At 43.8% G+C, this 14,094-nt stretch overlaps 1 protein-coding gene across 1 annotated transcript in view; it reads left to right on the top strand.

The window, feature by feature from the left end:
• FHDC1 (FH2 domain containing 1) overlaps positions 1 to 14,094 on the top strand; it is a 104,081-nt gene that overhangs the window by 18,466 nt on the left and 71,521 nt on the right. Inside the window, exon 2 of the mRNA XM_069242763.1 lies at positions 10,278 to 10,830. Within this exon, the coding sequence (XP_069098864.1) occupies positions 10,396 to 10,830 (435 nt within the window). The 5' untranslated portion in view covers positions 10,278 to 10,395. The remainder of the gene's footprint in view (positions 1 to 10,277; positions 10,831 to 14,094) is intronic.

Below are 14,094 nucleotides of genomic sequence, written 5' to 3' on the forward strand. Positions count from 1 at the left end.
AGTTATCCCTCAACTTAATTTTGTCTGGGCTTGCTACAGAGAGGAAGGGCTCTTGGCTCTGCCTGGGAGTTCAATGCAGGTCACACTAGGGATCCACGGGACAATTCTCGACCCAGCGCAGAAGAGTAAGGCAGCTGCCAGCAATCCCAACCTCACCTCTTACTCATCTCAGAAAAAGGTGTAGGTGCCAAGAGTGAACGTTATGAAAAACATGTACAGGCACCACCAGTTGCCTCGGCGGTTGCTAAATTTATGAGGTGAATCTGTCTAGGGTGGTCTTGACTCCACTTACCTGTTGATTTTAATTGATCTTGTGTGCTTACTTCTTCAGAGTGTACCTGGCCTGATTGGTAATGGACACTTGGAGACCCCACCACCCCCAAGTCACAGTTCCATTTCCCTTAGCTTGCCTTGTCTGCACTCACCATGCCGGTCTGGAAGTGGTTAGCAGGACCGTTACAGAGCCCCCTTTCTGCTCCCCAACAATGGTATGTGGCTGCTGACTGCTAATTCCATATTTCTGAGTGAACACAACTGGGGAAGACAGTCTCTCACTGATGCAAGGACACTTGTTATGCTAGTGATAAAGCAAAACACATTCAACCACAAACATCACCACAGTGAGTTCACCACCACAATGAATTCCCTTCCCGAGCTTCGAATCTGCACCTCACGGGCGTAGCTTGGCTAGTAAGATTGGGGGGAAGGGGGATGAGAGGGGGAGAGGGTCAAATTTTCCAACAATCACGGTGGTATATTATTTTAAAATACATTGCTCGACAAGCAGGGTGCATGAGGGGGGGCAGTAAAAAGGGAAAGGAACACGGAGGGGTACTGAGTGATTGAAAACAGTATTTTGTAAGATAACCAACATCTTTGAAGACTGAAAACAGAGGGAGAGGGAGGGAGAGCGTGAGAGAGAGTTTCTGCCTGTGTGTATATAACCATTCCCATAGAATTCCGACAGACGCCTCACCATTCCAGACTGAAAGCAGTTGTACCCAACTGTTTACCAGAAAATACATTTTGTTAGTATATTCTGGCGAAGCTACGCCCTTGCCTCACCTATCAGCCGCACTTCATGACTCACTCACTGAAAGGCTCTGCTGCATCCCTGAGTACTTTAGACGAGATTAACATCCAGAGGTCCTGTTAAGCCCCCGACCACTCCCTTCAATGAGCAGTGCCATAAACGATGCTCTTCTCTAATCATTGTTTACTCTTTTGTGTCGGAGGGAAGCGTCGGGATCCTCTCCTGTCAATTAGTAACAAGGGCACATTAGACTTCTCTGGGTGGGAGCCTGAGCTCTTTGATTGCGTTTGTTTGTCGTCTTTCAGTTTCTCAGCTGCAGTTTGTTGGTTGAACTGTTTGTTCTCTGCACCTAGAAGGCTCTGTCTGTGATGTGCCTCCTGCAGGAGAAGCGCTTTCTGTCGGTTTTCCTACGCACACCACCCCGCGCATTCACAGGCGAAGGCGCGAGATGTTCAAATTCCGGGTCACTGCCAGTGAGGTCAGAGAGAGGCTTAATGTTGGTTTCCTCTGTGCACAGCCCGTTAGTTTCGCTGGTTGGTAAAATGTATTGAATCGGAAGTGTCCAGTGTATTTCACATTTTTTTAGTGTTTCTAGTCTTCAGAGGCGGTACCCTCACCAGTCTGCCACCCGTGTCTCGATAAAGGGGGACTGCACATGTTGTTTAAAGACAGCAATTTATTGGCTGCTTTTACTTAGACGCGCTTAGGTTGTGCTCTACCTTCCTAGTGATTCGGTGAAATGGTTTCCTTGCCTCACTGAACTTTCCATCCATCCCTCCCTCCCTCCTGAGGTAGCCGTGCATTGTGACAATCCCACATAACCTGTGGTGGTAATCTAACTCGGGATATTCATGCAACTTCAGTTAGACATTGAGGATGGCCTTCCCAGTGGCGAACGAAACGTGAAGGGGGTGGGGGGAGGGGTGCAGAGTGCACGGAGGGCCCCCAACCAAACTCGCCGAGGATCTCCTGTGCCAGGATACTGTGCTGAGGGCTCCTGGAGCTGGGTGGCTCGGGGGGCCCTCGTACTGCGGGGGGGGGGGGGTGGGGGGGGGGGAGGATCTTGTAATCCCACTGGGCCTTCCACTTCAGACAGCCAATGAATATTTGTGAGAGAGGCGAGGGAGCCCAACTTTTTATGTTACACTACTTACTGACTGCTCTGCCTCAGTCAGCCACACCTGTAGAGTGACCAGGCGTCCCGCGCCCCGGATTTGCAGGGACAGTCCCGGTTTTTCGCCAGCTGTCAAATTTGGCTTCTGTTCCCGTTTTTTGAGGGGGCGACTGAAACAGTGAAAGGCACTTTTTCAGGTGTTCTAAAGCTGTGCTAGTTAGCAGCTGTTATAAGTAAGAAATCGAATTAACAGGTATAATGCTGGTTTTGAAAATTGCATTTTACTTATTTTCATAGTGCCTCTTTTGTGTTACTATGTTGATGAGAGCTGTCATCCCACAGCGTACTGTTGGTGTAAAAATGTAGTCCCTTTTTTGCAAAATGTCCCGGTTTTTGCTACCAGGAAACCCTTAACTTGCACGTTCCCTTCTGCGACTGAGCGTGTGTTCCAGATGGTGGTAGGGGTTGAGAGTTCTTCCGCTTTTATCTTGTGTGTGGGTGCAAGTCGAGTGTTAGTCTCTCCTACGACCGGGCACTCCCTCTCTCTTTTTCATGCTGGCCCTTGGATGGGGGTGGTGTCTCTTTCGGGGGACGCCCCATTCATGTTCAGCATGTTTTTCAGTGCCCACCCTGCCACTTAAGGAGTTTGAGACTTTGTGCCGGTCATATGCAAGGACGTAATGCAGACCCCCATGCTTCAGGGGCTCCCCCTCGCCGCTCTGGGACCCCCAGTCAGCCCATGGACTATGAATATCAGTGAGCTAGGAGTTTCAGGGGTCTACATAGTGCAGAGATCACTCATTTTGCGTTACGCCACCGGTCGTAGGCTGGATATACGTCTGTCCTCATGCATTACGTAGGTTTACATAAATCCCCTTCCACTGTGTAGTATAGCGTAGTGCTTATATGGCGAAGTGTGGCCTCTCTTGGCTGACGGTAGGCTCACTGGCTTGTGGGAAGTTTAGTTTAAGCATTGGAGTCCGAGTTCACACTGGTTGTTGTAAGGCAGAGTGATTTACCGGCCTTGTAACCTGTCGCGTCTCTTTACTCAACCGCCCATCCTGGTTTGCTCAGCTGTTCGGTAGTGAAGGGGGGAGCGGCAGTTAGTAGCCATAATGGGGCCTCGTCGTGCCTGTCCGTCGTCGTCGCTGTGGAATAGTCACGCATTTGCATGTCTCTCCCTGAAACGCGATTTCTATAGAGCGGTCGGCGCTCCCTCTCGTCGAGGCTGCGACTGTGGCATGGACAGTTTGCAAGGATCGCCCGTGCGAGGGCCCAGTATGGCGTGCTTCCTTCGCCTGGAAACGCTGATTTCCACTATTGCTCTCCTTGACTAGTGATAGTGAAAGATGCCAGTTTTCTTAGGCAGTATTTGCTCTTGTGGACAAGGCGGTAAGATTTTAAGGAGCGTCAATTTTCTAATGACTCACTGTAACTTCTGTTGTATCTTAGTTTTCATATCCCACGAATTGGCAGCAGTGCCGTTTTTTGTTGCTGTTTTTTGAAGGCAGCGCACATAATTTGTGGCCGAGAGACGAGGTGAGATGTAGTAATGTCTTGGCGAACTACTTTTTTGTACTTTTCATGTTGTCACAAAACCACTTGATGTGGGAGACGCTTAGAGAACCAGAAAACAGGTAGACGAATGTTATCTACCTGATGAGACTTAACACTGTTTTGGGTAATTGAGAAACTAGGCGAAAAATGCTCCCCTATTCCATTATTGCCCTTTTCAGCGATGAGCTTCCTGTGCGTGTGGAGACTTGAACTGTACAATTCTGTAAACTAAAGTAGGCCCTATGTAGGCTTTGCAGTGGCTCGGGTCAGCAGGGCTGCATCTTCAGTTCCTTCTTGAAGGACCGGTCGTTTGCACCCGAGTACTTCTACGAGTAGTGAACCCCATAGTCTGGGTCCTTATTTATATGTGAGGGAAACGTGGGGTATAGCATCACCACCTCCCACAAGGTCGTCTGTGCACAACGTTTCTAGCCCTAGATGTTGATTTGATAAAATGCATTCTGGGTGTTGTAGTCTTGGATTGACTAATTGTATAGATGCTTCTGCTAGCTATCATATACCACTCCGCCCCCTACTGGAATCGTGGGGTCATGACAACAAGGAGTGAGATGCAAAGCGTGGTTTCTTATTGAATTACCGAGTTAATCTCAGTATAGTTTTTGAGCAGCAGGATTTCTTCATAATTACCCGTTTAGTGGCAAGCTCTAGTTCGCTTCAAGGCAGTGGATTTTATGAGGTTTTGGCATGGCAACTTGGAGTTCGAGGGAGTTGGCATACTTGAAATGGGAGTTTATAGACTTTCCCCAGTTGTACTGGTTTTTCTTTCGTGGGTGCGTTCAAGGTTTCACGTAAGGTTTTGAAGTAGGAGTTTTTACTCTATGTATTTGGCAATTCAGAGTTAACTAATGCATACTCACTCAAGATGAGAGTACTTTAAAGTGTTATGTATAATTTCATTTTGGTTTTTGGGATCTTTTTTATGTGACCCATTCTTTAATTGTACGAAGAAATCCACATACGCCAAAAAAGCTTTTTTTCCCCCTTGCCTTAAAGTCCCATTTCAGCTTAGGCAAGAACAGTAGAGCTCGTGCAACAAAGTAACTGCTGATGTCACATATCTGGAGGTATTTCTAGAATGGCACCTCGATCTCCAGTACCCTTGTTTTATGCTGTAAAGCCTCTGCTGGGTACTACTGCAGCACTTGAGGCATTGAGGTTTCTTTCTAAACTCGAGTTCTGGAACCAAATGGTAACTAATTTTAGATGTTTTTAAAATTTAAATTGCTATTACACGTTTGTAGAAATAATTAAGTTAATACATACAATATGCATGTTTGCTAGTGCTAGGCCTATTGACCTTGGCAAAGCATGTTTGTTATAAGTAATTGACTGATTTGTAGAGAGGAAACCATCCCAGCAGGCCCTTAATTTGGGGGAGGGTATTTGCAAGTGTTGGAGATAACTGGGCCTGGTCCTCCCGGGAGGTGGGAACGGCTGGTTATATATTTGATCTGGGTGACTTGAGCTTGACCTCCCTGGGATTTAGGCTTTTTGAAGTCTGATGGGATACTTGTCCTTGAATAAGGAGTGGGGGCAAAGGTGACGTGAGGTTGTTTAGCTAGTATTTACTTACAACCAGTTGCATTAATGAGCTGTTAGTTTCTGGGCGCTTGTGGCCATCTTTTCTATTTTTAACATCATTTTTTGGGGTCTATCTCCGGTACATCTGAGACTTTCACATGGTCTAAGTTACACACATGATTTTTACGTGTGTTGACCTGTAAACTGCTAAGTAAAATAAACAATTCCCCCCCTCTGAGCTGGCAAGAGCAGCCCGATGAATACAAAATAGCCTTAAAATGATGCTGAAGTAGTCGATCATGTGCTACATAAAAATATCTTCATCTGTAGAAGGGCTTCGACCTACTGTTCTGTTATTGATGAGGAGTCTCCCTAACCTCTGCTGTCTTTGTTATAATTCCATTATTATCCTCTGCTGTCTTTGTTATAATTCCATTATTATCCGTTATTATCCATTATTTTCTTTAAAAAAAAAGTATGCACGATTTGCAGTTTGATTTGCTTTCGTGGTGTTTGTTTCTAGATGCTTTTTTGCCAAAAGCATCTTAATTGAACCAAGCGCAACCTTGACCCCTCTACAGCTGGCAATCCCCTGGATACTATACCTTGGATACTATTCACTGTAAATAATTGGCAAACAATGCATTTTTTTCTAGGGACACTGGACCTCTCCTAAAAACTTTCTCACTTAGCATTCCAACCATGCACAGTGCTTGTTCGAGTTGCAAACTCTGAAATGCAGTCAATTCCATTAGCTAGATACCCGAGTGGGCTAATACAAATGCAAAAGACCAAAATCGTGGATTAAACAGGTTTCCCTATGGGCATCAATTCACCGAAATTGTAAGAATAATGGAAATAAAATCATGCAGTTTTTTAGAACTAATGACATCAAAGGTTTGACCTTTGGACCACCTTCAGTGTTCAGTGATCTACATTTGCTTTTGAGGTAAGTAGTTGAAGCTACAGGAAGTAAATAGGGAGCCAAGTCACAGCCTCATGGTTCCTAGGTTCAGAAGTAGTAACTACTGCACAAGGAGTAGCAAACTTCAAGGAAGTGCTCCATCTAGTTAACTTTTAGTTGACGTGTGTAGGTTTCCCAGTAATTTTTTTTTTTTTATCTAAACAACTCTTGGTTTCTGAATGTTAGAGCTATGTAGTGGTTTACAGCCTTTTTCCTTCATGCACATTCACTCCTCAGAATAGAAGCAACCATGGCTGTGCAAAACCCCACTTTCAGAGTGGTGTTCCTCCTCCCCCCTTTTAAAACAAAATTGCTTGGAATGCACATATATTTTGTCAACAGTTACCACCAGTGGCACCAAATTGATGCAGTGTCCTGTTGAGGGCAAAGATTTTTGATCAGGAGGAAAACTGAAGAGTTGGCATTCTTGACACGAGGGATCTGTACGAATTTATTATGATTTATTGTGGAAACCTTTCCAGTGCCTAGCTCTACAGTGTAATGAAGCAGTGCCCACTAGTCTGATGCTGGATATCCAGGCCAGCCTCTAGACCGAAGATATCTGATGTGGTTTTAAATTTCATGATGGTGAAGTCCATCCTCCAGTAGCCAAAAACTTTCTTTTGAATAGTAAGGTGTGCTTTCATTCTTTATACAACCGTGAGAGGATCATGAGCCAATAGTTTCTTATCAGATAGAAACCCCCGTTTCCAGATTTTGACTGTATCCATGATATGACAGGCATGGGCCTGCCAGTTAGACGGTTATTATCAAATTGTATTCACCATCTCTGCTTCAATCCATCATCAAAAATGTAATAATAAAATAATAACTTACCTTGCTCCTCTCCTCCGTCGCAGGCACAAGCTCCCAGCCTCCCCTGCGGCCAATCCTGACGCTGCATAAAGCAGCGTCAGGATTGGCTGGGAGCACCCACTCAGGGTGCTCCCAGGCAGACTGGGAGCCCATGCAGGCTCTCTCCAGCCCGGCAACAAAGTGCTGGGCTGGAGAGAGCCTACTGCGCATGTATGTTTGGCCGGCCCGAGACGGCCGAATAAACATACATGCCCACTGAGGGGAGTGCACAGTGCACTCCCCTCACTGCTTGTCACCCCCGTGGCCCCGCCCCTTTAACAAACAAAATGATAATAAACTGGGTTTATTATTGTTTCGTTTGTTAAAGGTTTTGCAGCTTCTGTTGCTGGCGGCAGGGGTGTGGGGTGCAATGCTCCTCCGCCCTAGCAGAGGAGCTGCTGCTGCTTGTTACTGAGAATGAATGGCTGCCTGGGAGATTTCAGCTTTCAAAGGTCTGCACAATAAGGGGCACTGAATGACCTGCCTGTGTTTATAGCCCAGTTAGTTTCTGTTGTGATTGTCAAAGCTCTATTCTGAGCCTGTAGACTATTCGGACAGAAATAACATTATTTGAACTCTAGAAATGTAGTAATTTATCATGCGTTGTACCACGCTCAACCTTTCCAGATGCTCACTGTAGTTTGGAAAGTATGTCAAACTGTTCTCACTGTAAGTGTTTAACATTGTATTAAGACTAGGTTCCCAGAAAAAAAGTATTACAGAAAAAGTCCCAGGGAATTCAAAGAGCTAATGGTTGGCTTGTCCGAAATTAAATTAAGCCTTTGGAGAATAACAGATATTGTTGCCTGAGAAAAAAATTGAACTTCAATTTAGGCCTTGAAAAAGTGACAGGTGCTACAAAACACTTGTTGGCTATTCCAGCGTTCCATTTATTAGCAGTGAACATATCCAGCAAACATGTCTACAGGAATTATTGGAATACATGTTATTGAATCCAGTTGATTATGAATGTTTGCAATTAAATCTATGGAAATTCTCTTAGTCAGTATTGTGAAATTTTAACTGTATCTAATTACATATATTTGGCATAAAATACTGTTAGAAATAAAATATATCACTAAAAAATAAGTAACTGCATTTTGGAGTATAAATTTGGGTGCCTCTTATTTTTTTTAAATACTTTTATAATTTGTCAGGTGTTGGGAAGGACTAGCACCTTAGAGAGCACCAGTGCGCTGTACACACAAACCAGGCAAATACTCACACTTTTTGTAAACTGATAAAAAAGGTTCCCTCAAAGTTAAATGTTTTGTCGTTGTGTCAGAAGTCACTGTAGTCATCTGAGGAAATTGTTTTTGCTGTTGAATTTCAAAGATATTGATCTCTGATTAAACTTGACACCAATATGAACTTTGTGAGAGAGCATCTTTGAGATTGAGATAGGCTGCGTTCTAGTGTGTGAAACCATGGTCCAGATTGTGTCTTATGGTCTCTTTGTAAGACTGATCAATTGCCTAAACGAAGATCTTCCATGAAGCATTCTGGGCTCCCTTATCTGGTCAATCAAAGGATTTGTAATTCCCCGAACACATTTAATGGACAGGGGTGCGAAGCATCAGACAATAGCCCTTTGATTTGTTTCTCTGAGGTATGTTTGAGGCCACTGTGCCTCACTTTACCATGTGGAATTCTTAGCCGTAATAATTTATAGGATTCCTTGAAGAGAAACTATTGGTTTGTATTCAAATCACCAGCGCTGCCCATGTGCCCATCAATGCCACAAAACATGATGTAGTAATGCCCAGTGGTTGACTGGTGTGTTTTCAAGTCCAGAAGCATGGGAGCTTCTTGTGCCACCTGTAGGCTTCAGTTTTAAGTGTTGTCCTGGAGGTGGTTTGTGCCTTCCACTGCAAGGGGACAAATTTGTATCATTCTGTCAATTGCAACCACGTTTAAAAATCCGCTAAAAGCCCACATCGGATGTACCAGTCACCACTAAGCCTGAAATCGGTAACAAAACCACTTCTTAGATTGGGAGGTTGTAACATAAAGTTTAAAACAACTTGTTGGGCCGTTGTACTGTAAATTAATATACACGTTGATAATATGTGCTAGGTGACTAAGAAGGTTTACTAGGCATCTACTTCCAAATGTCTTATCCTCGTTTAAATCTGCACCCCACTGGCAGCGGAAACGTATTGTACTCTGCCTGCAAGTCACGAGTATACAACTGTAACCAGGTGCAGAACATGCACAGAGTAGGTTGCAGCCCTTTGTTTATAATGTAGCTGGTGCTGGTTTGTCTGTAACTTGAAGGTTTGGGCTACAAGTGATTGTGGTTCATACCTTCAAGCGCAGAGACCGCTGTCTCATTGTAAGTTCTAACAACATGCTATTAAAGTGTTTCTACACTGTTGGGGCAGCCTGAAACGATGTAAAAAGTTAGGAGTTTTGCATACACAGTGAGTTCCGTGCCATGGGCTGACGGTGGCGACCAAAATCTGGTTCAAAGCCAAAGTGCAATTCCTAATACAATCGGTAAGAGCTCACTTGTGTGCAGGAATTGTTCTTACTTCTTTATTACGGTGTGAGAGGCTCTGGGGAGCAGGACATTATAGTAAGGTACTCATGTTTCCAGCTTGCCTGAGCGTAGAGATATTGCTATATGTGATCGTCGTATGTTAGTGTCTATTATATTTAATACACAAGGCTGGTATGTTGGCAAAGAGGTTATCAAAGTGGTAGGGCTACGCTTGTAGGCCCGGTCTGTCCTGGCATGTAATGCTCCATTGCTGTATAGTCATGCCATAAGTAATTTTGACCTGTACTTCTGGGTGTTGTGGTGCTGACAAGCCTTTTAAGGCCATGGAAATTGGGACAGTGCGAGACCTTCCTTCCTCTAATATATAATATAAACCTAATCCACACATTCAGAGGCCATCCAGATCCTTGAGTGTTTGTATATGAACGTGTCGGAAGCGTGCTGTAGTCATCTAACACTGTTGTGCGGTGGTGTTATGCTTTTTGTGGTGCAGCGTTCTTGCATTCATGATTGACTACTCTGTATCACTTTATAGCCTGGCTTTGTATAAAAAATAAAAAAAGGCATCACAGCAAACTGTTTGTGCTCCTGGCTGCATGACTCTGAAAGCACCTATATCACTGAATGTGAGGTCCATAACATGTTCCTTTTGGTTTTAATGTGCAAAGCACTAAGTCACTTTCTAATTACCTTTTGTCTTTTGTTGCAGGTGCAAAGATGGACCTGCAAATTTCTCTCCCTCATTGCATGAGGCACTGAAACACCATCAGTCTTCCATTCTATGGTTCTCAACGAGAGAATTTTCCCCCTTCCTAGAGGGCAGGAAAATGCATGTTATGAACTGCGTCTCTCTCGCTAATGAAAAAGAAAATGGAGATATCTCTGTCAGTGCTGAATTAATGATTGAGACCACAGCGCCTCCAGCCCCACCACCTCCGCCATGTCCTTTTCCAGCTTCAGGATTTCCCCCACCGCCGCCACCTCCCCCTCCACCTGGACCTCCGCCGCCTCCACCGTTTCTCCCAAATGGACCCAACAGCATTTCCAGAAACAAGAGGCTGCGCAGTTTTTTCTGGAAAACTATTCCAGAGGAGCAGGTTCGTGGCAAGATGAACATCTGGACCATGGCTGCAAGGCAGCATCAGTACCAAATTGATACAAAGACTATTGAGGAACTCTTTGGACAGCAAGAAGAGGCAAAGACTTCAATTGTGACGAAAACCAGAAGTCCAAGGTCTTCGTTTAGAGAAACTAAGGAGGAGGTAGGAGCTGATCTAAAATATATTCAATGCAAGTATTTCCTGCCTAGTACCTTTACAATGTAGATTGCGACCGCAATAAAAAGACAGATGGACTGCTTGAATTAATCTCAGCCACTGTGCACACTGTGTTACTGGAACTAAACTATACCCATAACCACGGACAAACTGGTCCTGGGTTGCATGTGTTCCGGTTAAGGAACGACTTGGTTTGGCATTTTGGGCTGGATTGTTCCCTTTCCAGTAGGGTTGAGACTAATTTGCATAGAACTGGGTCCAAAGTGAGATGGGATGGTGTGCAAAATAACTAGGGATTGGGACGCAGCCCGTGTAATTACAAATGGCTTGGATTAACTAAAGCATTCCAGTCATCACTTTTTGCATACTTTTGACAGCATAGATGACGTTAAAGCTTTAAAACCTAAGAAGCAGCTGAAATAGTTTTTCTTTTTCTCAGCCTTTGTTGGGATCTGTCCTAGGAGAACATTTTCTGCCAGCTGCTGGTTCTAAACATCACTGTAAGACCGGCACATTTTGTGATGTGTGGCATGTTTTTTTTTTTTTTTTGCACATTTTCAATGTACACTAATGTTATATGTTGTTACCAGGGAATGGAACTGAGGCAGGAATCTAATAAAATCTAGAAAGGAGAGAGGATTAGAATAGATCCTTTCATGCCGATCAGACGTTAATGCAGGTCCCGGGTCAACCACGTCAGTGGGGCCCTCGAAGGATGAGAACATTTTCTAAGTTTAAAAAAAATAATAATAATAATAATTTACAGGTTAAGAAAAAACAATGCAAAGCCAACATTTGACAATATGAAGTGGTATTAACTGTGTTAGATGCCTCCCCAAAAATAAACACTGGAGGCTGTAAATAGTTTGCTTCATGAGCACAAGGCCCTGAAAAGCATGGGCTTGGAAAATGTCCCCTCTTCCTACACCTTCTAGGGGCCTGGATCGTTGTCTCTCCTTTATGGGATTTTTTTTTTTATTTTTTTAATTAACTGCACACATTCCTTGCAACAGGTTTCCAAACTGGAGTTTGGTTATATTGGTCTTTCTCTGGGATTGGAATGCTTTAGAGAAAGGGTATTGAATTGGATAGAGGGGGTGAGACTGGTTGTGTTTGTCCTGGAGCTTATTGGTTTCCCATCATAACAATTTCTGGGCTTCTGTGTTTTTTTTTTTTTTTTTTTTTTTTTTTTATTTATGTTCTAGTGAACCAGTGCTGCTGTGTGAATTTTATTCTTAAGTGCTTGCCTACAGACACCATTCAGCTCTCTATCTGTTATGTTAAGTAGATTTATAAAGTGCACAGCTACCCATGAGGGTTTCCCGGCACTAACAGAACCCATGGAGAATTACACGGGCAGACCACACTACTTATGTGAAGAGAAAAGTCTTTAGTTGCTTTCTAAAGCTAAGCAAGTTGGTGATAGATCTCAATTGCAGGGGAATAGAATTCCACAGTTTAGCTGCCAGGAGAGCAAAGAATCTACCCCCACTTCTAGATCTGTGGATAGTCGGGATAGCCAGGAGACATTGATCATTGGATCTTAGGTTACACAGTAGGGGGGTAATGAGATGTCTAAGAACATGCGGTCTCTGGGCATGTTTGACTTTATGCACTATACATAAAGTTTAAAATAAATTATTTTTCACTGGTAAACGATGTAGTTGAGTCAGTTCTGACTGGACTAACTGAGATCTAGGGATGTGTAACAGCACTCTAGCGGCTGCATTTTGCATCATCTGAAGCATTTTAATGACATACTCTGGGCATGCTTAAAACTAGTAAGTTTCCATAATCTAAATGGGACAGGATAAGGCACTGAATTACTATTCTCCATAGGGAGCCATCTAAGCGTCTGCCTAAGGGCTCTTAACAGGGCAAAACCCTGCTGCCTTCCAGGCCTGGGGCACCATAGTGCGATCTTTGTCTAAGAGGACTCCCAAGCTCTGGACCTCCTTTTATGGGCTACTCTGCATCACCTTACACCTGCTTACCGCTAGCTTTCAAGTCACTTTATTTTGCTTGCGCCTTATTCCATGACATTCCTTCCTCTGCTTTACTTTGTCCCTCGACTGGAGCCTAACTTGAGTTGTATCCTTCCACTGCTTACATTCGGGGAGCTACTTTTTTCCCTTTTACTTTTCACATTCATGGTTTTCTCTCCCCCTCGTGTGCTGTTTCCTTCCAACTATCCCCACTTGCTTCATGATGTTCCTTTTTTCAACTGTCAGCACATTCATTGTTTCCCACACCCTGCCTCTTTTTTGTTTCCTTGCCACACCTCAAGGCCCTGCCTTAATCTCCTTCCCACTCCCTATTGCTCACCCTCACGTTCACTTCTCCTGTACTTACTCTCCCATACACCCACTGCTCCCAAACCTCTCATTGCAATCTTTAAAAAAACTGTCATTTGCTTCCGGACCACTTGGTTTTAAAACCACTTGGTTTTTTTCATCTGCTCAAATTTGTATTTACTACATCAAGGGGTGCCTGCCATATTGGAATTATAAATAAATAAAAAATTACAAATGAGCGCTGTCATGCCATATGTGCATGCTTCATCGTGCTGGGCTGCCAGTGTCATGGTGCATATGCATCTGAGCACTTCACTATGCTCTTTATTGTTTTTCTGATCTCTATAGCAGGGGTCTTCAAACAACGGAGTGGGGGGGCTCGAGAGATCCCAGGGGGGCTTGCCAAGCTCTCGCCAAAAGAGGCATTATGCTGATTACACTGCTTTTTTCTAAGCAGAAAAAACATTTATTACATTTTTAAAAAGGTATCAGAACTTAACAGCAATGTTTAAATGAGTCTAGACATATTTAAACATTGACAACTTAATAGAATAAATGTGAAAGGGGGGCGATGATTCTAAATTTATTTTCCACCACTTGGGGGGCGCAGCATTAAAACGTTTGAACATCACTGCTCTACAGCATCAGCAAAATGTTTTACCTTAAAAAGGCGCACCTATTGCCTTTGTTAATGCTTGTTCCTTCGGGCAATGGGTTATTCAACTAAATCGACTCTTCTCAGTAGGCAAACCAATGCAATTATATATTCGAATTGTAATGGATACTCTGATATAGTACTTGCATGTCTACTCACCTACATAGAGCTGCACTTCCATGAGTCTTTCAGATCTAACAGTAGTTCTTGTAAAAGGTCAAAGGTGCATGCACAGGTTGAATGGTGCATTATATACACTTCTCCTGCGTTGCCCTATTTGTTTGCAAACGTCGTGTGCAT

This window comes from Pleurodeles waltl, chromosome 1_2, assembly GCF_031143425.1.
Source record: "Pleurodeles waltl isolate 20211129_DDA chromosome 1_2, aPleWal1.hap1.20221129, whole genome shotgun sequence".
In the NCBI taxonomy this organism is placed as follows: Eukaryota; Metazoa; Chordata; class Amphibia; order Caudata; family Salamandridae; genus Pleurodeles; species Pleurodeles waltl.